Here is a 25,824-nt window from a genome sequence, read left to right on the forward strand (position 1 = left end):
GCCCTCTCCCTCGACGTGCAGCTCCTCTCGCAGCTCTTCCTCTATCTGGCCATTGTTGATAAAAGAAGATCTTGGCTGATCAGCTTCATTCCCTCGTGGGATCTCCATCCATTCCTCCATCCGCCCTCTCTGTCCATCCACACCCGTGGACTTCCTGCAGCCTTTCCGTGGTTGGTGCGCGTGCGTGTTGACGCTTTCGACGCACGCCAGGGCTGTTTACCATCGATTCCTGTCCTCAACAGGGCGCTACCTGTCCCACACCGTTTAGATGGCTCCTCACCGTCGACACCACATCGGCACCAGCCGACGGAGAAGGCGTGAAGATGAAGGCGAGGACGAAGGCTCGATCGACGGAGCGCTCGAAGACGACTCGCTGAGCGAAGGCTCCGTGGTCAGCAACCAGGACGATGACGATGCGGACGGGGAGGGCAGCGATGCGAGCGAGGATGACACCTCCGTCTCCCCGCAGGCTGACGGGAGCAATGGCCAGGTCAACGGTCGTGTTCATGAGGCGGAGGCGCAGCCGGAGGGCAGGTCCGCTTCGCCGGGGAAGCGACCCTTTGCGTCGACCATGTCCGACACAGAGGCGATGATGAACGGGTTGAAACTCTCGGACCGGGCGAGTGAGGTGGCGGAGATACACTTTGACGACATGAAGGAGGAGCCTGACAGCCAGGCGGGCAGGACGCCGTCGGCGCCTCCGCCTACGGAATCCAAGAGGGAAACCTTTGCTGAGAGAAAACGTCGGGAGCACGAGGAGTATATCAAGGAGCGGGACGAGAATCCAGCCTTTGTTCCCACGCGCGGTGGATTCTTTCTTCACGATAAGCGTTCGACGGAGCCAGATACGAATGGCTACAGGCCGTCCACCAAGCCGAAGTCGAGACCGTATGGCCTCATCGTGGACGGTAACGTGGGAAGGTATGTGACTTCTATGACCTTGGTATCGTTCTTCTGCTCACATTCTCTAGACGTCCTCCCAAGCCGGATGCTAGTGAAGGACAGTGGACGCACGACCTGCACGAGACAGTCGCTCGAGACGAGCCATCAACCTCCAAGTCTCCAGCTGCGGCATCGAATCCTACCGCGCCCAATTCCTCCAAGCCTGTTCCCACCGCTCCTAGGTCCTCGCCGCCAAATAGGTCCTTTTCCAGTACCGTCTTGATTGGAAATGTGCCTGTGGTGGTATTCCTGCCGGGGATGGCCAACCCGATCCCTTATTCTGCGGTTCCAAAGAAACAACACACACGCCTACCTCAGCATCGGCCGCCCCTGCGCCGAGATAAGCCAGTACGGATATCTCTGCCAGGACAGCCCCCTCGATACATTTTCCCCTCGACGGAGCGGTCCTTCATATTTATCCCCCGAGCACTTCGGCCGAACCAGCAAGCCTTCCGTGGCAGAGGGCGTGGCGGCTTCTATGGTAGCCGGAGGCCGAGTCTCTATGCTCCCGGGACATACTCTCCCAGCGTAGCGATGAGTCGAAGGTCCTCGTTGGGACGGGCCGCGTCTCGGGAAGGGGTCAATTCGCCAGCCGGGTCGGTCCTATCGAGACAGACAATGGTTCCGACAGAGAATGGAAAACCAGTTGTCCGTCTGCCACCCCCAGCTCGACCACCTGGTGGTTTCCAGACGACGAATGCCGGCCCCAATGCCGCTCCAGCCAGCGTCCCTCCACCTCAACCATATCCCCAACCTCAGAATCCCACCTACCGGGAGAGCCGGCCTGCTCCCATTCCCATGCATCAGCCCCGTCCTCAAAAGACGGTTTCTGTCGCCGACATCGAGAGTCCTGCCAGTTTCCCCTTCAACCCCCCTCAGCCGCAGCAAGAGCAGCCGTTCCACCAGCAGGTCCCGGTGCCTGTCAACGGATTGGTGTACGGTCCGGACGGCTCTGCCTTCCATCCTCATGCTCGCCACACTTCCCACCCTAGCCAAGCGTCGGGCACACCTCTATCGCATATCCCGGAGCGTGCGATCCACGCACAGCCGTTCCAGCCGTACGGTTTCCAGCAGCCTCACGGGTTTTACCCTGCTCCCGCCTATCCCCCGGGAACGGTGTTCTACCCCGTCTCTGGGGCGGAATATCCACCGTACAGCGCGCCTGTTGCTCCTGGCGGTGCTGCACCACCGTTCGTACCACCGGGGCAGCAAGTTCCGTACGTCATGCCTGCTCCTCCAACGACGGCCGAGCAGCCCGCGCAGCCTGGCACTGTGGCGCACGAGTCGGGCGGGACAGTCTACTACTACGACACCACGCAGATGTACCCCAACCCATCCTTCCCGGTGCCTGCTCCGGCGGCCGGCGGTGTTGTGGGCATGGGTGGGATGATGACGCCTCCGGGCACGACCTACTACTACCCACAACCCCAGGGGGGTGTATATTACACGACGCAGTGAGAGGCTTGCTGGCGTCTTCTCTTCGCTTTTCTTCGCTGCTTTCTTTTTTTTTCCTTCGTGGAGAAGCTATATCTTTGCCATATTTTTATGACTCTGTTTGTCTTTTTCTGCTTCTGGGCTTTTCTTTTCCTTTTTTTTCGTGCCCGCATTTTATTTCGCTTTTCTGCCTTTGTTTTCTTCCGTTGCACGTTCTGGGGCTGCTTCTCTTCCCTGCGGCTTGTGCATCTCTACGTGTGTTAGATTAGGCTCCTTATGCATCTCAGCGGTTTTCCTTCATCTCCTGCTCTCTCTCTGTAGGGTGTTTTCCCCGATTTGCATGGGGAGTCACCCGGCCTTCCCTTTATCTCGTTTCTACGCGTGATGTTTGCATGGGGGTCACCTTGACTGGAGACCCTTACCCTCCCTCTTCCCTGCGCCTTAGTCCTTCTCAGCCTTCCCGTCCCGTGGTCCTTGATGACAGTGTTCACGGCGAACCGTTTTCTTCTCTTCCCTTTTCGATGCGTGGCAAGGTTTTATGTTCTTCCTTATTTTCTCCGGCCATTCTTTCGAATGCGACATGGACGAGTGAATGTACGCTGCAGGTAGGCATAAAATAAAAGTAATTATGCTGCATGTATCTACTGGGGATGAACAAATGTACGGCGTAGGTTGTTGTGGCGTGATGTGAAGCTTTACAGTTGGCGGTTAACTCCGGCCCAGGCCCAGACCCGTAGATGTCTGTGTTGGCGGAAGATCGTCCTGATCGTCTCTTATCGCCGTCTCCGGAGCTCAGCCCCGGACCCTGTGCACACTAGGCCCGAGCCAGCTAGCGGCCTGAAAGGCGGTCGGGACCTGCTGGTGAGGTAGGGTCACGAGCGAGTGCAGAAAGTGACGGCGGATGACCTCCAGGCAGCCCTTGAGACTCCCCCGGAGCCTCTCGTCTCTACCTCATCCTCCATTCTCCCCTCACCTCGCTCTTCTTCATCCCCATCCCCATCCTCGTTCCCATTCTTCCTTCCACCTATCATCTCTGTATCCATCTACCAATCATCTGTCCGTTAGTGTGCGTCTGCGTGCACCTGGGTGTGCCGCTCGTTCTGGTGAGCTGCCCTTATCTACTGAGCTCATCTCCGCGCCTTTGACTGACCGCTCCTACAACCTCAAAAGACACCACCCCTTATACCATGGCTGCACCAGCACCTCCAACCAGCCCTGTTGGCCCAGATACTTTGATCACCGTCAAGGTCCTCTACAATGACACCAATAGGCGTTTCAAGATCCCCTTGAAAGACCTGGGAGCTCGTGTTCTGCCGTACAAGGTATGTCCGTCCCGAAGCTCCGACCGGAGCTCCAGACCGCGTTATCATCGTTCTCCCACAGATCCAGTATACATGATACGTCCAGATACGCATGGGCATTGTCATCAGGGCGCTCCTATTTTCCTCTCAATTTACCTAGATCCAGTTATATTATAGATGCTGATCATCATTGTCGTGGTAGCTCCGTCAACTCCTCGCCATCCCTCCTGATGTCAACGTCATCTTCGAACGCTATTCCGACAGCGTCGCCTCCTACGTCCACCTCGACAGCGAAAACCCTGCTGTTTACAAACAACTCTACCGTGCCGCAAAGGCCAAGCTCAAGCTTCGCATCAAGGTCGTCGTTGTCAATCCGCCCCGTGCGGAGGAGCCTGCGGCTGCACCCGCGCCTACCGCTGGAGAGGAGGCCGAGATCCAGCAGCAGACTTCGTCGAGGCACAGCTACCTTGACACCGTCCTGAGCTCTCCGCTGCCACCTGCACCGGCTGAGAAACAGCCCACTTTTTCTCTGAGCTCGAATCTGAATCTCACCAATGATTCTACCGAGGTGACCGAAGCTGGCAACCAGGTCGCACAGTCGTCACATGTCGGCACCATCCCTCCGCAACCCCGCTACCGGGTATTCACCCTCGGGCAGGACACCCGGAGCCATCCGGTGCTTGTTTCTCCTGATGAGGCCCCCTGTGGATCGTTCCTCATCGACTGCAACCACTGTGGCCGGTCCATTCCCAACGAGCACTACCACTGCAGCATCTGTGACGATGGTGACTACGATCTGTGCCCGGATTGCCTCGACTCGGGCGTTTCCTGCCCCGGCGCTGACCACTGGTTGATCAAGCGCTTCATTATTGACGGCGTTGTGAGCACCAGCACCACTGAGACTGTTGCTCCTCGGAAAATCCAGTCCCAGGACGAGAAGCAGGAAGAGAAGACTCCTGAGGCTCTCCCTGCCGCAGTTTCGGAGACAACTCCTGCTCCCAAGCCTCTCCCCGCTCCATCTGAAGCGGGAGTGAAGGTGAACGAGCGCACATGCAATGCGTGCTTCAGAGGTACTGACCGTTTCCTACCGCAATGCTGTTCATCAGATACTAACCTCTTGGCAGAGTTTGATGAGGCCAAGATGGTCACTTGCACCGACTGCGAGGACTATGATCTGTGCCTGGCGTGCCTCCTCAAGGATGGACACGGTCACCATCCTGCTCACTCCTTCTCTCTCATCCAAGATCGCACATTCTGCCTGAAGAGTCTGGTGCTGTCTCGCTGCCGTCCCGGCCGCCATCATCACCACGCTGCCATCTGTGATGGATGTGACAAGGTAAGATCTCTCCTCAACCAATCTGGAACCTGTGCTGACTGCTTTCAGCGCATCGTGGGTGTCCGTCACAAATGCCTGACATGCCCAGACTGGGACTACTGCTGGGAGTGTATCGAGGGTGCACCCCAGAGTCATCCGGGCCATCGGTTCGTCCCTATCTATGAAGCGATCGCGGAGCAGCCCGTGCGCCAGGAGACTCACTATGGCATTTTCTGTGATGGTCCTCTCTGCAAGAACAAGCCATCGGCCACCTACATCACTGGTGACCGCTACAAGTGTGCAGTCTGCCATGACACCGACTTCTGTGCCAATTGCGAGGCCCTGCCAACTAACCCACACAACCGCACTCACCCTCTGATCAAGTTTAAGACGCCGGTTCGCAATGTCTCTGTCAGCACATATGGTGACAGTGGCAATGGTGCGGTGCTGATCATGGGTGACCGCCCCAAGCAGACGACTGCTCTGCAGAAGACCGCATCGGCTGCCAATAGTGCTCCCGCTCCTACTCCTGCCAATATCGAGGAGAAGGAGACCGAGGAGGCTAAGCCAGAAAACCAGCCTGAAAAGGCTGTTACAAAGGAGGTTGAAAAGGAGACTGAAGATGAGACTCCTAAGGAGGAGCCTGAGTTTGCTACTTCGGGAGAGGAGATCAAATCCGACCTTGTGGCCGCTTCAGCTCAGGTCTCTGGCTACCAGGCTTTCTTCATTCGCGATACCATTCGTGATGGCTCCAAGCTTCCACCAAACAAGGTTGTCCAGCAGACCTGGACTCTGTACAACCCTGGACCCCTTCCCTGGCCTGCGGGCAGCAATGTCCGCTTCGTTGGCGGAGATTCGATGTTCAATGTCGACACCGACCGACCGTCCAGCCTTACCGATATCACGTCTGCCATGGAGAGCAACGAGTTGTCGGCTCCTTTGCTGCCAGGACAGAATGCCGACTTCACTGTGACTCTGAAGACGCCCCAGCGTGAGGGCACCGCCATTTCATACTGGCGTTTGAAGCTTCCCGATGGCACGCCCTTCGGGCACAAGTTGTGGTGTGATATTCAAGTGCGGGCTGATGCTCCCCAGCCTGCTGTTGCTGAGGCGGCTGAAGCCAAGGAGGTCAAGGAGGTCAAGGAAGAGACTCAACAGAACTCTGAGGTCAAGAAGGAGCCTGAGCTCACAGAGAGCGATATGATCTTCCCTAAGCTGGACAAGGAGTCTCCAGTTACAAGCACTCATGAATCCATGCCGGCTGCCCCTACTGCGCCGTCTCTGGCAAACACCGATGAGCGCGATATTCTAGAGGACGTCGAGAGTCTGACTCTTGAGGATGACGACACCGAGGGTGGATTCTTGACTGATGACGAATATGACATCCTTGATGCCAGCGATCAGGAATTCCTCGACGCGAGGCAGTCTGAGAAATAATTTACTATCCGTATCTTCTAACGTAAAAAGCACATCTGCTACGGTGGTACCGGGAGGGGGGTTCGATTTCTGCGCAATTGGCGAGACTGTCCCGGAGGGGCTTGGTGATTCAGAGACAGCGATGGGGGAGTGTCCTGCTGTCAAAGAAGGAATGATTGGGATTGATATCTAAAACTTGCTAGCACGAAAGCTCCTTGGCGTCTTATTGTATTGATTTTTCTACTGCTCTGCATGACGGAAGTGCCTGCGCGCCAACATCCAGCTGTCTGGCTGCGTCTGGTGGTTGCTCACTTTTTCCAGTCTCGGTTGCAAGTTGCTATTTGTTATGTCCCGAGGGATGGCGAAAATTTTGAGTGAAACGGGTAACAGGGCGATGAACTGGCGATGGATATCTCTCTTTGATTTTGGGTTACAATTCACGGACATGTTCGCTCCCTTCGACTACATGCTTGCTTGAGATGGGCTTCTTGCTCCACGGCCCATGGCCCATGGCTTAATGTGCACTTTCCCCTCTGTGCTTTCTTTTGTGTGATTGTAGTTTTCTCTCGTACGATATCTGCTATGCAATGGTGGTATCTATCTATCTAGGAACCTGATCTTTCTCCGCGATTGTACGGTTCCCAGTAAGATGCGTAGATCAGGCAGCGTATGAGGGCGGTCATTGGAAAAGGTTCATCAGCTTAGCGGGTACCTGCTCTATCAGCCTAGATATGTATATGTATATGTAGGTACCCAGCTAAGGCATCTATGCCACGAAGGACATATGCAGATGGTGAAGTTAACAGTGCCGGCACCATCCCATCATCCTAGCTAAAGCAGGCACATACCTAACGTACTAATCAAGATGCTGAAATTGAATCCGGGTACATGGACTGGAGCCGATAGGGTATAGACCAGTAAAGGTAAACAGTGTCCAACCACAAAAGAGGTACCTAGGTACTCGAGTCGTGTGGAATGTCCTCGAGGAACGGTTCGGTTCGTTCGGCTGGCCGGCAGACATTTCCACGCGAGGTCAAGCGAGCATGCATCTCTCTTTGAGAGGACATGGTCATGACATGCAAGGATGCTGCTCCAGGCTATTGTAGATCCGTCCTGACCGGGCCATCTTCCAATAGGTAGGAGTCTCTGTGGGCCTGCGTGACGCTGCTTCTGTCTGCTGTTGATATTGTTAGGGGGGGGGGGGGGGGGGTCGTATGCAGAACTGCCTAGGTGCAGGAGGGAGAGCTGCACAGTTAATGGGTCTTGTGATATCGATGTGGAGGGAGATACCCCCGGGGATAGATGTCTCTAAGCTTTAGGGCCCGGACTCTCTCTCTCTTCCCCGCAAAACCCCAGACTAGGCGCGTGGTCTTTGTCTCCATCTTACCTATGGTCTCGTGGTTACCTATCATGTACGACGGACGCATCTCCGCTCGACTACAATTGCCTGGGTCTATCCCTCCCCGCAGGCAGGGGGCATCTCCCTGTCGTGCTCTTCTTCATCTGCAAGGCCAGCTTATGAATCCCTGGACCTGGCCCATCTTTCCTTGCCCTCAACAGCAATCGAGAGCGTTGATCAGTTGAAATCGATAACGGTCACGGAAATTGCAGACGAAAGATTCAATGTGCTATCTACCTATCTGATTGATGATCTTCATGAAGTAGACGCGTCTAACCGGCCTGGTCCGACAAGGAAGCGCTTGCAGATATGGGGAGTGCTGCTCGTACGAGGGCCGAAACTATCAATTCCACCAAGTCCAAGCCTTGCGCTCTGGTTGTCAAGACGCGCCGCACTAGGACCGGATGGTATGCTTTTCCTTGTACATGATATACACCGTTTCTATAAATCATCTAAGTGGCTAACTTCTGATACTATGTTACAGCTTGACCTGCCGTGATAGACATGTGAAATGTAAGCTCCTCCTCTCCAAACCTCAATCTTGATTCAAGTTCATACTTTTTGACCTAAGGCTGGATCAATACTCGTAGGCGACGAAGGCGCGCCAATCTGCGAAAGATGTCGAAAGGTAGGCAGGGAATGCGTACGGGGGTGGAACGTCAAATTCGTCCACGGCGTGAGAACCGCCCGGGAGACTGTCAACGACGAATGGGACGGATCGGCGGATTACCTGTTCGACGCGAGGCAGAAGTGGGTGCCGATAAGGTCGGTGAATTGTATGTGTTCCGTGAATACTTCTTTTATATAAGAAAATGAGCCGGGAAAAGAGGGCTCGAAGCAGGCTATTCGCTGACGATTACTATATATCAGTGACCTTTGTGGATGAGACGAACGGGACGAGGTCATCGTATACCAGGCCCAATGTCTCCTCGCCTGCAGAATCGTCGTTTATATCACCCATACAGAGCCCGAATGCCCGCCATCCTAGCTCCCCTTCCGCGGTCGGTCCGCCCGGGCACCAGCAGGGAAGTTCCTCCCCGCGTTCTCATGTCGTTACCACCCATCGGGACGACCTGCCACCCCCTGGGGCCTCGTTTCACGGTCCATATCTGTCACACAATATAATACAAAGCGTAGTGGACCATTCTCTTGACCTCCTTGGGAACGCAGCAGGTGGAGAGGAGCTGTCCTCAACACCCCCTGAGACCGTCTTCCATGAACAAGGAAAGCTCTCTTCCGAGGAGGAGACGTATCTGCTCCACCACTTTATCAGAGATAGGGCTCCGCTCCTGGACATATGCGATCCGCATCAACATTTTGCACGATTGGTGCCGGAATTGGCGCTCAAATCCCCCCTCCTTTTCAATGCTGTTCTTGCAGTCTCCGCTCATCATCTGTCTCGGACAGCAGGTTATGACCCGATGATGGCGGAGATGTACCATGAACGGTGCGTCGAGATACTCATCCCGCTGCTCAATGACATGTCTCTTGTCTCAGATGAAGTGGTCGCAGCAACGGTACTCCTGAGATACTACGAACAGATGTCCTCCGCAGTCACAGGGTTTGATTGCGAACGGCATCTGACTGGCACCAGTGCGTTTATGAATTCTGAGAGCACATGTGCCACGACAGGGGGCTTACGGCAGGCGTCCTTTTGGATCTTTGTCCGCCAGGATCTCGACGTCGCGCTGAGCCAGCAACGGCCGCTCAGGCTGAACCTCGAGGCGTACGCGGTGGAGATGGATCTTGATATACCAAGTGACGACTGGGGTTGGGCGAATCGGATCGTCTGGATAACGGCGGAAGTTGTTGCTTTCTCGTTTGGTTGGGACAAGCCACGGATGAAGTATGAGGAGCTCAGGATCAAGACAGAGGCATGGATGCATCGCAAGCCTGAGTCCTTGCGTCCGTTGTGTGTCGGTAGGGGGTCTGCGTTCCCGACTGTGTACTACAGTCAACCGTGTCATGGTAAGCAGAATACCCGTTTCTCAGAATTTGAAATAGGCCCTGACCTTAGAAATTCCAAGCGATCGGTATGCAATACTACCATATTACCACGATCCTCCTGGCACTCGTCGACAGCCAACGGCTGAAGATCGGGTTTGGCCATAAGGAGTCTCGTCGACAGCTTCAGCAAGAGATAGCGCATCATGCAGGCCTTTTGTTCGGGACATGCACCACTGTAGATGACCCTGGAACTCGAATCACAGCTTGTAATGCGCTATCGGTGTGTGCTCCGTGGTTGACGGACCGAGCCCAGCAGGAGAGCCTTATCGCGATGCTGAGAGGCCTAGAACGGGACGTCGCGTGGCCTACCAGGAGGATCGCTCTTGGGGCAATGGCCGAGTGGAATTGGACCGAAGAGCAGAGACGTCGGTTTTTGTGAGCCGGAATCACGGGCTTCAGTGCAGTTGCAGCTTCAATGTTTCCAAAACGGGCAATCTCACTCGGGGGAAGTTGTAAGAGAGCATACGAATCGGGATAGGGCTGCCAAGCCGGCATACGAACAGACAGCAAGCCTCGTGTACAACTTCCTACCAGATATCATGGCTGGACAGGTATCGTGGCCATCCTGCTGACCTGTACATGGGGGATCTCCGGTCGAACGTTGTGGCCATCAATTCGGAAATCGGGATAGTAACGTGGTCCAGGAGGTCTCGATCAAGTATATCCCTGGACAAAAGCGGACAAACAGCTGGTGAAACTGGAAGTCCATAAAAGAAATCAATATACCCATGACTGGTTTCAATGACTGCGTCTAGCAGTGTTTCTTCTTTTTCTTCCTCAAGTCGAGATGATGTATCTTTTGTTGGCAGCTGCAGGCGTCGTGTTCTTCTTTGGCATTGCTCGTCCACTCTTTATTTACTTTAAGGACGAGAAAGACCTTCATCGATTTCCCAGTCCCTCCATCGCTGGTATCAGCAACTGGTGGCTAGCCTACTGCCAATACCATACAAGCCGGTCAAGATGTGTCCACGAGGCCCATCAACGGCTGGGCAAAGTAGTGCGCATCCAGCCTAATCACCTCTCGTTCACCGACCCCAGGGCCATCATCGATATATACTCCTTTCGCTCGGGCATGCTGAAGGACGAATTCTACGAGACCTTCTCGGGCGAGGACTTCAACAAAGTCAACGAACACAGCATCGTCAACACCCGAGACCGGGTTGATCACGGACGCAAGCGCAAATTCATCGCCGCGGCCTTTGCCCAGAAGAACATCGTACAGACCGACCCGATCGTGCACGCTGTGGTTCTGAAGCTCGTCCGCGCGCTGGACAACTTCTGCAAACTCGGTCCTCCGACGTACCCCGATGGCCCTAAACCGGGCTTCATCAACCTCTACAAATGGATCAACCTCTTCACTTACGACGCTATAGGGGAGATCGCGTTTGGGAAGAGTTTTGGGTTTCTGGACATGGGAGATGACATCGCTACGGCAGAGACTGGGGACGGCAAGCGGTATAAGTGCCATGTCATTCCTACGTTTCAGGGCAGCTCTTACTACGATACTTTGATTGCGTCTTGGTCTCCGTTGATTGATCGACTGAAGAAGTATATCCTCCTCTCCCTTGGAGAATCGCATAGAGAAACACTTGCTAATGGAAAGATAGGCTCACCTGGTTCTTGCAGGGCAACAAGAACGGCGGGATGTTCATGGATGTCGTGAACTACAAGGTTCGAGAGCGTCTAAGGAACGGCAAGCCAGACGCGTACCGGGATCTGTTTGAAAACCTGATGACAGATAGGAATGGAGAGATAAATCTCGACTACAGTGAGATCCTTCGAGAGTCGAATATCTTCATTGCTGCGGGTAATGTATGTTGGCAGTGCTGCCATAGGCTGACGCTAGATGTACATATTTCCGGACAGTTTAAAGCTGACAACTGCCCTCATTATAGGACACCTCCGCAACAGGCATGACCAACGCCATGTACCTCCTGATCAGCAACCCCCGCGTGACAGCCAAGCTCCGCGAGGAACTCGAGCCCGTCATGGCCGCCATCGTCGCCAACGGCGAGAGCGACGGCGCCTTCCACTACGACCAGGTCAAAGACCTGAAATACCTCAAAGCCTGCATCGACGAAGCGCTCCGACGCCGTCCGCCCGTCTCCATGGGCCTGTCCCGCGAAGTACCCAAGGGCGGCGCCACCATCGCGGGCCACTTCATCCAGGAAGGCGTCTCCGTCTCGGTCCCGTCGTTCTCTGTCCACCATGATCCGGAGATATTTCCCGATCCGTATGAATATAAACCTGAACGGTGGTTGGAGATGGAAGGGGAGGAGAAGAGGAGGGCGTTGGATAGTTTTATCCCTTTTTCGTAGGTCCCTCCTGAATCTTGAAATCGCCCAGATCAACTTGAAGCGAGTAGATAGGCAACTAACGTGATAATAACGATAATATAGAACCGGTCCCCGCGCCTGCATCGGTCGAAACCTGGCGTACTTTGAGCAGCAGATTCTCATATCGACCCTTGTGCACCGGTATGATTTCGAGATGGTCGCGCCGGACTATGTGCTGCCGACGGTGGAGCGGTTGAATGCGAATCCGGGACAGTTTTGGGTGAGGGTTCGCCGTAGGCGGGCTGTGCCTCCGTCGGTTTCTGCTTGACTTGAGCTGGTAGCTGAGGTCTAATCTGAATGGCTATGATTCGGATGATGAACTGGCTTTTTATTTAGATATATTCACATCTATCTTCGTCTATTTGACGTTTCTGTTCTTCTGAATACAAATCCATATATACTACTAACTATTAGCTATCCCGTATTAATTGAATCATTAGACTCTGTTCCAAACAGAGGCTTCTTGTTGGCTGTCCTTCCATCAAGTTGCATAGATGTCTTGGATTTGATGCCTTATTGCCTGAGTCTTCGGCCTCGGCTCGGAGTTATGCTGCGAGCTCCGTACAAAGAGGACGTCCTATCGACAACAACATCATCCTGTTTCTTTTGCCTTTCCTCTCCTTATTTGTTTTTCTGCTTTTCCGGCGCATCTGCAGCAGGTCACATTGATGCCGTCGATCAGATCGATAAAGTTCCCTCGTGACGATCGCGTGTACCTAGGTGAGTAACCATGGGTGCCGTTCGAGAAGGACACACAAGCTAAAAGACGACCCACCGCCAGAGAGATCTGTGATGCATCAACCAACGCGCTGACCGCCATCGCTGTGGAACCCAGACAGATCGAGGCCATAGGACTACTCGAGCTGCGATCGCCGGTTAACTCGTCGTGCCGCTCGTCTCCGCGCGTGCCTTTCAGCTGAGCTCCAAGCTTTGAGCTCTCAGACTCGCCGGCAACAAACACCTCGGCCTGCACATGCTTTCTTGATACCCCACAAACAGGTCGATCGGAGGGGGAATTCTTGTATGATTTAATTCCTGTGTTCGATGGTCCACGTTCTTTTCTTTTTTACAACTCTCTTGGATCCCCAGTAGCCGTCCGCAATCGCCATGGGTTCCTCTCACAGATGGGTCGGCCTCGCCTTTTTGGCCGCCCTGATTGCGCTGGCCTACGAGCCGCTACATCACCGTCTGAAGGTGCTTGGAGCGCTGCGGGAGCCGGCCAGCATGGAGGTCGCGGAGAGCGACTTTGTCACCATCGAGGATACCATGCAATGCGAGGACCTGCATCACTACGCGCTCACCAACACGCTGTTTACCGCATGCGAGGACTCCATCACGCCGCGCTTCTCGTGGTTCCCTCCGCTGGCTAACTTTAAGACCCCGTCCTACGGACAGGGCTCGATTCATGTTATTGATCCTAAGGTGTGTAGAATGCGGAGATTCCTGAAATCAGTCGATTGAAGCTACACAAGAAAAGGACACCTGTCTCCCGGCACGACAAGGAAAGACGACATGCTAAGACTTGTAACCCCAGACATTCAAATCGCAGAGACTGGCCCTGGAGAACTTCTCCGGCCCTTTGATCACCCACGGGATCGATGTCATCCCCGATCCCGACGCGCCTGAGACGGCCGTGTACATCTTCGTCGTCAACCATCTGCCGAACCCAGAATTCTGGAACGAGGGTAAAAAGGACGCCCCCAAGGCCCGCTCCCAGGTCGAGCTCTTTCACCATGTCCTGGGCTCCAGCGCGGCCACGCATGTGCGCTCCATCTGGCACCCGCTGATCACCACCCCCAACGACATCTACGCGGAGAGCCCGCGCTCGTTCTACGTCACCAACGACCACTACTACCGCGAGGGTCTGCTCCGCCAGGTCGAGGACATCGTCACGGAAGCCAAGTGGTCCACCACCATCCACATGCAGATCTCCGATCTGCAGGCCAAGGGGTCCGACGCCGGCCTCACTGCCTCCGTCGCCCTGACCGGCATCCAGACCAACAACGGCATCGGCCGCGGTGCCTCTCCGGACGAGATCCTCGTCACGAGCTCCCAGTCCGGCCTGCTCTACCTCCTCGAGCCCTCGGCCAAGGAGAGCAAGAACGAGAACGACAAGACCCTCAAACCGCTCGAGGCCGTCTACCTCAACTCCACCATCGACAACCCGTTCTACTACTCGGACCCGTACCGCACAGGCACGGGCCCCGAGAACGACGCCAGCGGATACCTCCTCTCCGGACTTTCTAGGGCTGTCGACGTCCCGCATACCCACACCGACCCGGCCGCCAAGGACGGAGTCTTGGTGTGGCATGTGCAGCTCGGCAGGAACCCAGCCGTGAGGCGGTGGGAGACGCGGCTCCTGTTCGAGGACGATGGGAGTCGGATCCGCTCCGCCAGTGGGGCGGTCATCGTTCCTATCAACCCGGCGTCGGAGGGGGGCAAGAAGAAGGGGTGGTTGTTCGTCACGGGATATTTGGCGGAGAGTATGGTTGCCGTCAAGGTTGACCTGTAGGTAGACTGGTCCAGTCGGCTACTATATTGTCGGATGTGGATATGGATGTGATGGGATCAGTTTGGGTGGATTTATATCATGAGCAATCAATCTTTGGGATCTATGGGTTGTCTTCTATCTATCTACCTCTAGATGCCTAGCTAAGATACGTATAGTATAGTATGGTATGATACGAAGATTTATGTCACTATGTCACTATGTGTTTTTTTTTCCGCAGTTGATATGCACCACCTCGGAGAGTACTACTGTACGGAAATAGTGCATGTCTAGTGCATGATGTTTTCGGTACCGAAAACTATGTAACTGTGAGTAGGTAGGTAGGTAGATAGCTAAGGTATAGATATAAATATAGAGCTACTCCGCGACCGGACTTGTATGCATGTATGTACATGTACTGCAAATTAGACTCATTGTCCATCTACGGGAGTCCACTTATGTAGTAGGTGCCAATGTTTAGGTGGTTTTTTTAGATTGAATCATTTATTCATCTTATAATATAATATAATATAATTATCCTTTACATCACCTTGGTGGTTGGGTAACCGTCAAGCTCTTGAGGTTTTTTTTTTTTCTTTTTCTTCGGATTTGTTCTATGTGTCCATAGACATAGATAGATAGATAGATAGAGCAGGTATAGAAAGAAAGGAAAGGGATCTATCTAGGTAGATGTTCCTGAAGAAACCTAACCTGTGCAGATAGACTGGGGTTCAGAGTTCGTATCTACAGGAATGTCCGGACAGTGTACATATCGAGTTGCCTGATCAGATAGGTCTCCTTCTCCTTTCCCCCCCCCTACGGTATTATATTAGATCAGATCAAATCAGACAATCTATATCTATTTCTGGGCCACGGTGTGATATATAGCAAGGGCCGTTCTAATATCGTACAAGTATAAAACGAAGAGAAAACATGAAAAAAGGCCCGCCATTTTGCAAAATCCTAAACCCAAACGAAGTCGACACCGAATTAAACCGACCCCGTCCATTTTTATCGTGTATTTGTTTATTTATTCTTTTTAGCAATCGTAGTAAACCCCCTCCTCGCAAGCCACCTCTCCAACCACCTCCTCTCCTCCCTCTCCGCGCCCCATCCGTCCCCCATCCCCGCCGCAACACCCACCCCGCCACGCTCGTCCACCGCGATCCGCACCTCGTCCGCACTCATGGCCCCGACGCCCCCGCCGCGCACGATCAACCGGTCATCCAGATCCAGGTACTCGGCCCACCGGCGCAGCCGGGGCCTGTAGAGCAGCGGGACGAGGAAACTCGGCTGGAGATGGGACCGCGCGAGGCCGAAGACGGCACATGCGCGGAGGACCTGTTCTGCGGACAAGGATCCAGGGGATGATGATCGCACGAGGTTGATATCTGCATACTGCCCCGCGAGCAGGTCCATCTCCGTATCGGAACCGGGCGGAATAGGCGTCACGGATCCCAGGGCGGCCTGGTGCGCTGCTAGCGCGGCGTGCCTGCGCTCCGCGCGGGACAGACGGTCCTTGGAGATCTGTTTCGGTACCCGGCAGGTATAGGGGGTGATGGCGTTGCCCAACGCGAGGACCACCAGCGGCGTCATTTCTCCGCAGATGAGCAGGATGAGTGCGAAGGGGATCAGGCGGCGCATGTCGTAGGCGGCGCGGCGGATGAGTTGGAAGTCGGCGCGGGTGAGGTTGAGGGTGTCGATTGCTGTGTCGAAGGCGGTGCCGGAGCCGGTCGTTTTTGAGGAGGATGGTTTCGCGGGAGGAACAGACGAAGGGAGGTAGGTGGGCAGACCCAGGGAGCGTCGCAGCGGGAGGGAGGCGCGGTAGTTGTTGTACACGTTCTTGAGGCCCGTCTTGTAGAAGGAGAGGTAGGCCCGGCCGACGGCGACGTAGCGCTTCAGTCGGACGGCCGCGGAGGCATTGGGCGCTGCTGGAGGAGGGATATCGAGGTCCGCGGGGAGCGTGCTCGGGGGAGGGTTCACCGCGTCGGCGGGGAGAGGGGAGGCTGCTGTCGACGAGGTCGACGGGCTCGCGGAGCGGGTGGCAGGCTGCGCGGCGGTCGGGGGCCGCTTGTGCTTGCTGGACGAGGAGGCATATCGTCTGATGATTTCTGCAGACACAGTCCGCGTCTGTGTCGAGTCGACTCTGAGGACGAGAATGCCATTACCCTGCTGCCGTGAGGAGAACGAGGCCTGCGCGACGAGCGGCGGAGCGTGGAGACGCGCGGCGGAAACGGCGCCGCGGCCGCAGAGGACGGCGGAGATCATCGATGCATATGAATACCGGAGCAATTGAGAGAGAGATAACTGTATCTCCTGGTCAGGAGGCGGGAGACGTGCCGTTGACGTGAAGCTCCGCGGTTTCATCTGGAGATCTGGACTTTTTCGAGGCAAACAGCGCAAACAGCCGTCATTGTCCATGACATCGTCTCAACGTCGTCGGCGGAAGCCGAATTGAATAGCTGCATGGAAATCAGGAAGAGAGGTATCTCAGCAGTTAGTGTATTCAATTGCATGTTAGTCTCATGGAAAAGTATAGGTGCATACAAAACCACGTTATGAGCCTTGTGCGTTGTTTATGTATTTTATATTCTATCCGCGAATCTATATCCGGAGGTCTAGCATCATACGCCACCGGATCACTACACACTACTAGGTACTGCATTTTGCAATGTTGCGGTACAAAAAAAAAATCATAATACATAATCTGATAGATGACAATAGAATCTTGAAATGAGGTTACTTGATTTCATCAAGCAACTGAATTGCACATATCGATATTGAGATCTTCCTCTTTGAAGTCCCATTAGCGACTATTGGTAATGGTTACCCATCTAGATCCTAACCCTGGATACCTAAATCTGTAATATATCTAGCGTTTCCATGTTGTCCCAACTGTAAATCGACAATGGCAACCGCTAATCATCATTTGTCTCCCCTTTCCCAGACCAACACTTAAACTTAGATACTTAGCTACCTTATTCCTAGGCAAGCCAAGACGTACTGTAAGTACTGCCCTCCTGGATACAGGCCAGGCATCATCTGTCTCTCCGACAGGTTTGGCACATTCTGCGGCACATTCTTCCTCTGGGCATACCGATAGGAGGTATCCGGCGCTTGTGTAGAGTCTCCAGGATCAGGAAGGTATGATTTCGGCAACAGAAGACTCGCCGCAGTGACCTGCCCTCGAAACTTTATATAAAGGCTGTAGTGTATCGTCGTCAAGCTGCCCAAATTGACCTGGGACTCTGGTTTTAACGTGTCTCCTTCACGGAACAGGTCGACCAAGATTGGGTGTTTCTCCAACACTGGCTCACCCGGAAGACTTGTCGTGCCTCTGCGTCGCTCTGCAACTATGGCATGATCTTGGGCATTGATCCCTGGCTTCTTGCAGCCTTGGTCTCCATATGTTGTAACTGGCCTTTACTGAAGTCAGTACAATCTTTTTCATAGTGACTCCTTATTTGGAAGAATATTACATACACACAGATACAACAAAATAGTTCCCTTGGATCGACAACAATAACTCGACGCACATTGCTGTAAACTCCATAACTTGTGTCATCGATCGCGGTTACAGTCCCAGCACCACTATAACCATTGCCGTTGCCCACAGGTTCCGACCAGAATACACGGATCAAAAGCCCTGGCCTGAAGCAATGAGCTTGTTTGGATCGGTCCACATAACCAGCAAAGCTGGAAGCTAGAAGTAAGTAGTGGTCAGCTGACAGGCAAGCACATGTGAGAAGGTCTCTATCTTGATATGTAGGGAATATCTGTGATGCACGTCGAGATCCTTGGTCTCTCTGCCAGTTTTGATTCCATTCTGGCAATGGACTGTCATCAGATAAGAAAACGCCGCATGCTTACGAAGTAATTAGAGAGCTTAGACACAGTAGAGTAGCGACATGTCCTTCGACCATATACGGTACGAAGGCAGGATTTATACTGCTATTCCGCGTACGTCGAGCCTCTCTTGGCCCTAGGGGCTCCCCGTCCCTCGAGCTGAGCATATGTGACATGTCGGCCATTCAGCTCAAGTGGCTCCCCAAGGCGATGAAGCAGCGACCCCTGCACGCGGCAGTGCTAAGATACGGGCATATTGCAGGGCGTCCCAGCGGGCTGGCAGCACCGCCAGTAGTCGGGCAATTCGCAAGGCTGTCACTAGCGTCAGCTACCTGGTACGCACGTTCAATTGATCTGCACCGTGGGGCTTTCCATACGACTTTCTCCGTAGCATGCTGTCGCAGCATGAAGTAGTGCCTAAGAGAGTAGGTCCTTGAGATATCGACAATATTCAAACAACCGGTTCAATGGATACCAGGAGGAAATTAAAGAGATAATCCACTCGTTCGCGTTATATTACCAGGTCCTCTAGGATACCGCGGAGGAGAATCAGGATGATAAGATGGAATGGAATGGAGAGGACGAAGAGTTTAATGGATATCCACCCGATCGGGCGCATAATATCAGAATAGGCAGGTATCTACCTCCATTCGCCTCCCATAATGGACAGCGCCCAGCACGAAATCTTCTTCCGCAGCTAGACGACATGCAGGGTGAGGATAAATACTACAAGCCTGCCTAACGTCAAGTTTCATGGGGAGGGACATTCTTCGCGCGTTCGAGGTATTTCCCGACTCCTTTAGAGTGCTGATAATTGCTGTCTTGGATGTAAATACTACTAACCACCTGATTCTGAAGCTACCAACCTATATCAAAAGCAAGAGAGCATACATGAGGCGAATTGGCATCGATAATCTGACTTTTCCCCCCTAACTCTAGACTCCGCGATAACACCAGCTCACGGCGTGAATATCGCAATACCGCATCGCCAGACCAGTAATCTAGATCTTCAGGCCTCTTTAACGCTGCAGCATATGCAAAGGTCATGCAGCCAAGAGACAAGAGGCGCTCCCATGCGACGAGGCTCAATTTAGAGCGGAGAGAGAGAGCGGAGAACACACCACAGAGACGCGCTCAATGCGAAATCGAGGATTTTCATGATCCTTACGGCGCCAGGAGATTTTCACAGCCTGATCATTACATACCTACACTACTATACCATGTCTTTTGGCACCCCCATGTCCAAGCCCACCTTTCCGCTTTTGCTGTATTTTGATTTGAACTGGCTCTTCCCCGAGCTCTGTGACCTATCATACATAATGTCTGGGTAGTGAGTAGGTACCCTCCAATAACTTCAAAATCACATGGGTACAGAATCGCAATCCACCAAGATCCTAGGTGGTAGGGGGGCTTAAAATCTCTCCTGAAGAATACCATGTTCTTCTATTCCATTCCCGCTTTTGCTTGTACCTAGATAATCCTTAAAATGGACGGAGAACTGTCCAGAGGCTTTACCTAGGTACCTCGATTCGAAATAGAAAAATATGATCCTGAGTCGCTTCAGAAATTTGAGAAGCCCGCGGAAGCATTGCACGGGGCAATCGGGGGGTGATGAGTGGCAGTTCAACTGACGATAGGTACGTACTTGTAGCGATAAAAGCTATAGAATCTTAACACTTATAACAATATAGTTTGGCCGAATTAAATACACTTTGGGTTATTCTATGGGACTAGATTCTAAGGAAGAAGACTTAACACCCGCCTCCCCCCTTACCCTAACCGCTGCCCTATCTACCTACCACTCACTGTTGTAGCAACCCATCCACAACACTACAAAATTCCCCCCCTCCCCCGCTCTATGTAGGTAGTAAGCAACTTAAACCTATCCCTGTTTCTGGAACACCAGCACTCTAGTATCCCAAACACCCAGATAACCACCTACAAAATTCCTCCTCCCGCGTAAAATGTCAGTTCAGTTAGTACCTATTTATTTATTTATTTATTTATCTCTGCAGAAGGCAATCAATGATCACACTAACTATCCTATAGTCTGCCTGAGTGAGTTAGTTAGGTACCTACCTAGGTATGCATGTAAAGACCACACAGATTAACGAATGAACACTTTTTTAAAGCTTCTCTCGATCGTACTACTGAGTACAGTGCATTCTTCGGAGCAACGCCGCGTCCCATCCCTGAAGAGTTGAGTTGAGTTGAGCTGCTTGGACCATTGAGTCGAGTAGTCGCGTTGATGTCCTCGTGATCCCTTGGTGTGGTGTGTGGTGTGGTATTGAGAAGAAATGAATATGAATAAATGTCTTGTCAATTGCAACTGGTGACAGTGACAGTGAGTGAAGGTTGTCAACAGGTTTGGAGGATCCTGCAGATAGTCTGGTGAACTCCTAGATACCTGGTACCTCTCTCTATTGCCAATGAAAAAGATTGTTATTATTTGCAAGGTTACCTAGGTATATACATGGAGAAGAAAAAAAAGCATAGTTACATACCAACAAGATCTTCCTCAACAAAAGTTAGGTAGGTAGTTACCCAAGTTAATCCGCATTTGTAAGCAGTAGCAAGCAGCAGCCGCCCCGAGTGAGTGAAAATATCTACACTTGCCAAATGGCACGCCATGGAGGGACCGACGGATTGAAAACATTAAAACGAGGATGTAAGAAAGGACATTATCCTTATCATAACCATAATCGAATAAACATCTCTTTTCCCCCAACATCCTTCAAGATAGAAACACTTATATGATTATCGCGCTCTACAACATCAAGCAAAATAAATGCTGAAACTGAACTGAAACCAACAAATCAAAAAAGAGAGTACAAGTGGGAACACATCACATCACATAACGCTACGCGCGATTCTCATCTAGGACCTCTCTCCCATAGATACCATCCATATAGATATAGTACAATACACACATATGCACAGGTCAAACAAACACCTCTATAAGTCTATGTCTATGTCTACTTTCCTCTAAAAAAATTAACAATACTGTGAGTGTATTATGTCTATGTAATAAAATCAATAATGCAGGAAGCTGGAAGGAAAGGAAAAGGTAAGTAAACGGCGACCCGTTCTGTCACCGGATCCGCGCGTTGAAAACTCTCGGACTTGGGCGCCACCAAGAAGGTCAACAGGCTAACCAACGAAGCAACGAACACAACACGTTCATGCTATTGACATTGTCGAATATCAACTCCGCGTGTATAAGAACCCACCTGTTTTGCGTGCATGCTACCTGACCGCTCTATATCTGTACTCCATAAATACTGGAACAAAAAAACTCGTCTCGCATTCAGATACACGACACATCCGTAAACGGATAGAAAAAAAAGACGCTAAACCGACAGGCCTCTAGTACTCCTGAGAACAAGAGCTGCTGTTCAACATTGCGATCGTAGCAATGACATCCGCAGGCTCCAATAGGTGCCAGCTCGCTAGAGTCTGCTTCGAGCTCGCACCGACGGTGACCGAGAAGACGTGCTCAGGCGGGAGGTCAGAATTACGGAGGGCGCGGAACATATCTGAAGACGATCAGTACCACTGTCATACGATGGAAATGGAATAGGTATCGACAAAGGACTCACCTTCATCCGTGAAATCATCTCCCAAGCACAGGATGAACTCCGGCGCCTGGCCCGGGCCTGTACCGTATTCATTGACAAGTCGGGTGGCAATAAAACCCTTGTTGACAAATGTCGGCCTGACCTCGAGATTCGCTTTCCCGCTCATGACCTCCACATCCCATTTCTTCCCTACCGTCTCCTCGAGGTGCTTCCTACACTCTTTAGCCTGGAACGCACCGTACTCAGGGTCCGCGCGACGATAATGCCATGTGAGGGCGACACGCTTTCGTTCGACAAACGAGCCTTGCGTCCGTTCCGTAAAGTGCTGGAAAATATCCATCACTTCCTTCTGCCACCCCATGTCCGTCCGCTCCGCCAGGTTCTCCCAGTCGTCAGAACGCGGCTTGCGGATGAAGCAACCGTGCTCAGCACTGAGTCCAAGCTCCGGGATATGGCCCATCCACTCATCAAGGAAGGCCTGATCCCGTCCACTGATAATCCAAACCGCGTTCCTGGGGTCTGCTGCCAAAGTCTTGATCGTTCGTAGCACCCGGTCGGACGGGATGGCCGCCTGCGGGTCTTTGACAATAGGTGTCAGTGTGCCGTCATAATCGAACATGAATAATCTCTTTCGAGCTTTCTTGTATTGCCTGAGCAACTTCGCCCTGTCTAACGCTGGAGTAGCGATAGACTGGTCAAAAGACGAGAGGTTCGTCAGCAAGCGGTTAACAAACTGCTTGGACCAGGTTGAAACGGTGTTCGTGGTGACATGTTTGTAGAGCTTCAGATGTTGCGCGGACTTCTCCTCGGGTGTCATGGTCAACGCCTGGTTGATAGCTGCAGCAACACCTCCCAGATCCCACGGGTTGATGTGGATAGCACTGGGTAGCGTCCCTGCGGTTCCAGAGAATTCGGAGAGGATCAAGGGGCTATGGTTACTCTGCTGGCAGACAATGTACTCTAGACTGGTCGTGTTCATGCCGTCTCGAACACTGGTGATCAGGCCAACATCGGCAACTCTGAGCAGGGCGAAATACTCCTGCTTGGAGAGATACTGCGGGTAGTACTGGACGGGGGCAAAGCTTAACGACCCGTAATGGCCGTTGATGGTGGCTACGAGATTCGATATCTGGCTGGCGATCTTGGTGTCGGGATCTTCCTTCTCCTCCTCGACACTTGTCGGGCTCGTCACCTGGATGAGGACGACCTTCTCCCGCCATTCGGGGTACCGCTCCAGGAACACCTCGAACGCCTGCAGCTTCTGGGCCACTCCACGAACGCTGTCCAATCGATCGCGCCCAACGATGATCTTCTTCCCAGCATACAGCTTTCTGATGCCCTCCACCGCCTTTTCGATATCTGGTGAGCCAAAAGCGGCTTTGTGGACCGCCTGCGCATCGATTCCGATGGGGAAGACATCAACTGCGACATGCGCTCCGTAGGCGTCCACGCCCGCGGAATTGGAGTCAAAGCCCAGCACCCGAGTGCAGCAAGAGGAGAAGTGTCGGGAGTAGGAGAATGTCTGGAAACCTATCATGTTCGCACCGAGGACACCCGTGAGAACCTCCTTTCTCTTAGCGAGACAACGCATAAACTCGCTGCTGGGGAACGGAGCATGCAGGAAGAAACCAATGTAGACGTTCGGAATTCGCTGTCTCAACAAGCTGGGCAGCAGAAACAGATGATAGTCATGAACCCAGACGATATCGCCCTCTTGGTATGTCTGCGCGATGCGCTCCGCAAAGAGACGATTCAGTCGAACATAATCGGCCCACCATTTCCGCTCCGATCTGCCGTCTGTCGGGCCATGCTGCTTGTAGTGCAGCAGAGGATACAGTTCGCGCTCCGCATAACGCCTCCATCTTCCTTGATCCTTCAGCAGGACCTCCTCTTGAGGCTCCTCCGACTCATCAAACAACCACACCGGATGTATTTTACCGTACTTGCTCGATTGAAGCTGAGATTCGAGCCGGTCTCGCTCCTCCTTAGTCACGCTTATTCCCTCTACGATCGGATTTGTAGGCGGCTTCTGATGAGCATCAACCGGGACCGGTGCTGCTGCCTTGTTCAGTGGAAGCGAAGAGCCATTGGGAACGGCTGCAACATTCCCGCTGGCGTTCACAGAGATTGGCTGCAGGGGTAGTTTCACGTCTTGCGGTTCGACCTCACCGGTCCATCCAACCAGGATATGGTCCCATGTGGTTTCGGAGGACGCGAGGTATGAGAACGAGTCAAAGAGGGCAGACGTTCCCGGACGTGGTTTGAGTTCCTTAGGAGAGAGGTCAGTTCTGAAGTCAACCCGAAACAGACACGAGGGTAGACAATACCCAATCGGAACCAGACCGGTAGCCAAGCTTGTACGGTATGCAGAACGCGGCGCTGATGATCCTGCCCGACAGATGCAACCCCGGATGAGCGGTCCGCGGGTCTACCTCCGGCGAGATGGGCGACATGCCTCCGACGAGACTCAAGCGGCGCAGAAGTTCCACACCGGACGTCGCTCCTCCCGCCGCCTCTGCAGGAGTGGAGGGAGACTTTCCCGGGTTGGGGCTGGGGTTGTCTTTGCTTCCCGGAATCTTGTTGAAGTATGAGGGAGCATCGCTCGCTGTCTGGTGCTGCTTGTCGACATCCAGGCTGGGAGTCGCGTTGGAAGCTTTCTCGTAGGCTCCCTCTCCCATTGTCTTCAGCCCCGGCCCGACGATGACCGGGTTAGGCTGGTCATCGGGCACCTTTCCGGGACTCTCTTCGGAGGACGACATGGTTGGAAGGAAAGGCGCAGACGGGAAGTGAGAGGAAGGATAGCTGCTTGGACACCGAAGGAACGTCAGCAAATAATAAATTCGGTTTCTGACAGGTCAATTGCCCAGTCCCAGGCACAATGATGCAATGTCTCAGGCGGAAAAAGGAGGCGACGGGCATGTACCTTAGAAGGAGTTGTCTGAATCAGGGGGGGGACAAGCCGGATGCACGGGGACCGACAAGAACAGGTACGGCTACCTGCTGGCAGCGCAAGCCATGGAGACGTCGGTTCAGGGCAGGTTCAGAGGACAGGATAACCGGTGACCTCGCGAGAGTAGCAGCAACCGCGACGCTGACTCTGGCGGAGGGAGGAGGGGAGCAGGCGAGAGCAGCGCAGAAAAACAGACGACGCAGGCGACGACGGATGCTTATCTCGACGGGCGGCGGGACTCGTCTGGCCGGGCCTCGAGCAGGGAGCAGATGCGCGAGGGATGCTGGTGGCTTCTAGAAATAGCAGAGGCGAGGACGATGGGAAGCAGGTCGAGGCCCGGCGAAACTGGCGGGACGGGGACCAGGGTGGGTTTAAGGCGGAGATGGCCCAACGCAGCGCCTCAGCGACTCTCGCAATGTCAGCGCCGGTACGGGATGAGATCCCACAGGTGCGCGCGCGGAGATGTGTCCACGGAACCTCAACCCCACCACGTTCAGGACGTCATCATCGTAGAGATGGCATAGGATGGACCTTAGTCAGGATCTTAGTCAGGGAGGAGAGTGTCGCAGCGCAGGAAGAAAGCGGCCGAAGATACACACAGAAGGACAGCGAACAGCGCGGAACCGCTTCGAGGCGCTTCTGGCGTCGCGCCGGTCGCTGTGGCGTGTGGTCACGTGGCCGCATGTGAAGATCAGATGACGCGCCCAACCCTAATCGCGGTCATGTGATTCCATCGCTGCTCGTCGGCCAGAAGAGTCATCTGCGTCTGTCCTATCACCGACCTTGGCGCCGTTCTGTCTACAGATCGGGCA

General features: G+C 53.5%; 7 protein-coding genes across 7 annotated transcripts; 5 read left to right on the forward strand and 2 right to left on the reverse strand.

Annotated features, from left to right (window-relative positions):
• Window positions 1-268: 268 nt before the first annotated feature.
• Window positions 269-2,400, forward strand: VTN00DRAFT_7404 (uncharacterized protein; the record flags this gene model as incomplete). Its single annotated transcript, XM_069434148.1, has 2 exons — window positions 269-921; window positions 972-2,400. 2 exons carry the CDS (start codon window positions 269-271, stop codon window positions 2,398-2,400), a joined length of 2,082 nt encoding a protein of 693 aa, XP_069287458.1.
• Window positions 2,401-3,277: 877 nt separating this feature from the next.
• VTN00DRAFT_7405 (uncharacterized protein) lies at window positions 3,278-6,429 on the forward strand (the record flags this gene model as incomplete). Its single annotated transcript, XM_069434149.1, has 5 exons — window positions 3,278-3,479; window positions 3,547-3,698; window positions 3,880-4,747; window positions 4,802-5,013; window positions 5,062-6,429. The coding sequence occupies 5 exons, from the start codon at window positions 3,278-3,280 to the stop codon at window positions 6,427-6,429; spliced, it is 2,802 nt and encodes a 933-aa protein (XP_069287459.1).
• Window positions 6,430-8,116: 1,687 nt separating this feature from the next.
• Window positions 8,117-10,193, forward strand: VTN00DRAFT_7406 (uncharacterized protein; the record flags this gene model as incomplete). The annotated part of the gene is made up of 5 exons (XM_069434150.1): window positions 8,117-8,214; window positions 8,292-8,320; window positions 8,398-8,583; window positions 8,678-9,775; window positions 9,835-10,193. The coding sequence occupies 5 exons, from the start codon at window positions 8,117-8,119 to the stop codon at window positions 10,191-10,193; spliced, it is 1,770 nt and encodes a 589-aa protein (XP_069287460.1).
• Window positions 10,194-10,601: 408 nt separating this feature from the next.
• VTN00DRAFT_7407 (uncharacterized protein) lies at window positions 10,602-12,418 on the forward strand (the record flags this gene model as incomplete). The annotated part of the gene is made up of 4 exons (XM_069434151.1): window positions 10,602-11,362; window positions 11,422-11,626; window positions 11,710-12,128; window positions 12,214-12,418. 4 exons carry the CDS (start codon window positions 10,602-10,604, stop codon window positions 12,416-12,418), a joined length of 1,590 nt encoding a protein of 529 aa, XP_069287461.1.
• An 839-nt stretch (window positions 12,419-13,257) lies between these two features.
• Window positions 13,258-14,662, forward strand: VTN00DRAFT_7408 (uncharacterized protein; the record flags this gene model as incomplete). The annotated part of the gene is made up of 2 exons (XM_069434152.1): window positions 13,258-13,572; window positions 13,685-14,662. The coding sequence occupies 2 exons, from the start codon at window positions 13,258-13,260 to the stop codon at window positions 14,660-14,662; spliced, it is 1,293 nt and encodes a 430-aa protein (XP_069287462.1).
• Window positions 14,663-15,664: 1,002 nt separating this feature from the next.
• VTN00DRAFT_7409 (uncharacterized protein) lies at window positions 15,665-16,906 on the reverse strand (the record flags this gene model as incomplete). Its single annotated transcript, XM_069434153.1, has 1 exon — window positions 15,665-16,906. The coding sequence occupies one exon, from the start codon at window positions 16,904-16,906 to the stop codon at window positions 15,665-15,667; it is 1,242 nt and encodes a 413-aa protein (XP_069287463.1).
• A 4,944-nt stretch (window positions 16,907-21,850) lies between these two features.
• VTN00DRAFT_7410 (uncharacterized protein) lies at window positions 21,851-24,821 on the reverse strand (the record flags this gene model as incomplete). Its single annotated transcript, XM_069434155.1, has 3 exons — window positions 21,851-22,020; window positions 22,084-24,331; window positions 24,390-24,821. The coding sequence occupies 3 exons, from the start codon at window positions 24,819-24,821 to the stop codon at window positions 21,851-21,853; spliced, it is 2,850 nt and encodes a 949-aa protein (XP_069287464.1).
• Between the last annotated feature and the right edge of the window lie 1,003 nt (window positions 24,822-25,824).

This window comes from Thermoascus crustaceus (assembly GCF_041956765.1).
Source record: "Thermoascus crustaceus strain CBS 181.67 unplaced genomic scaffold VTN00scaffold_4, whole genome shotgun sequence".
Lineage (NCBI taxonomy): Eukaryota > Fungi > Ascomycota > Eurotiomycetes > Eurotiales > Thermoascaceae > Thermoascus > Thermoascus crustaceus.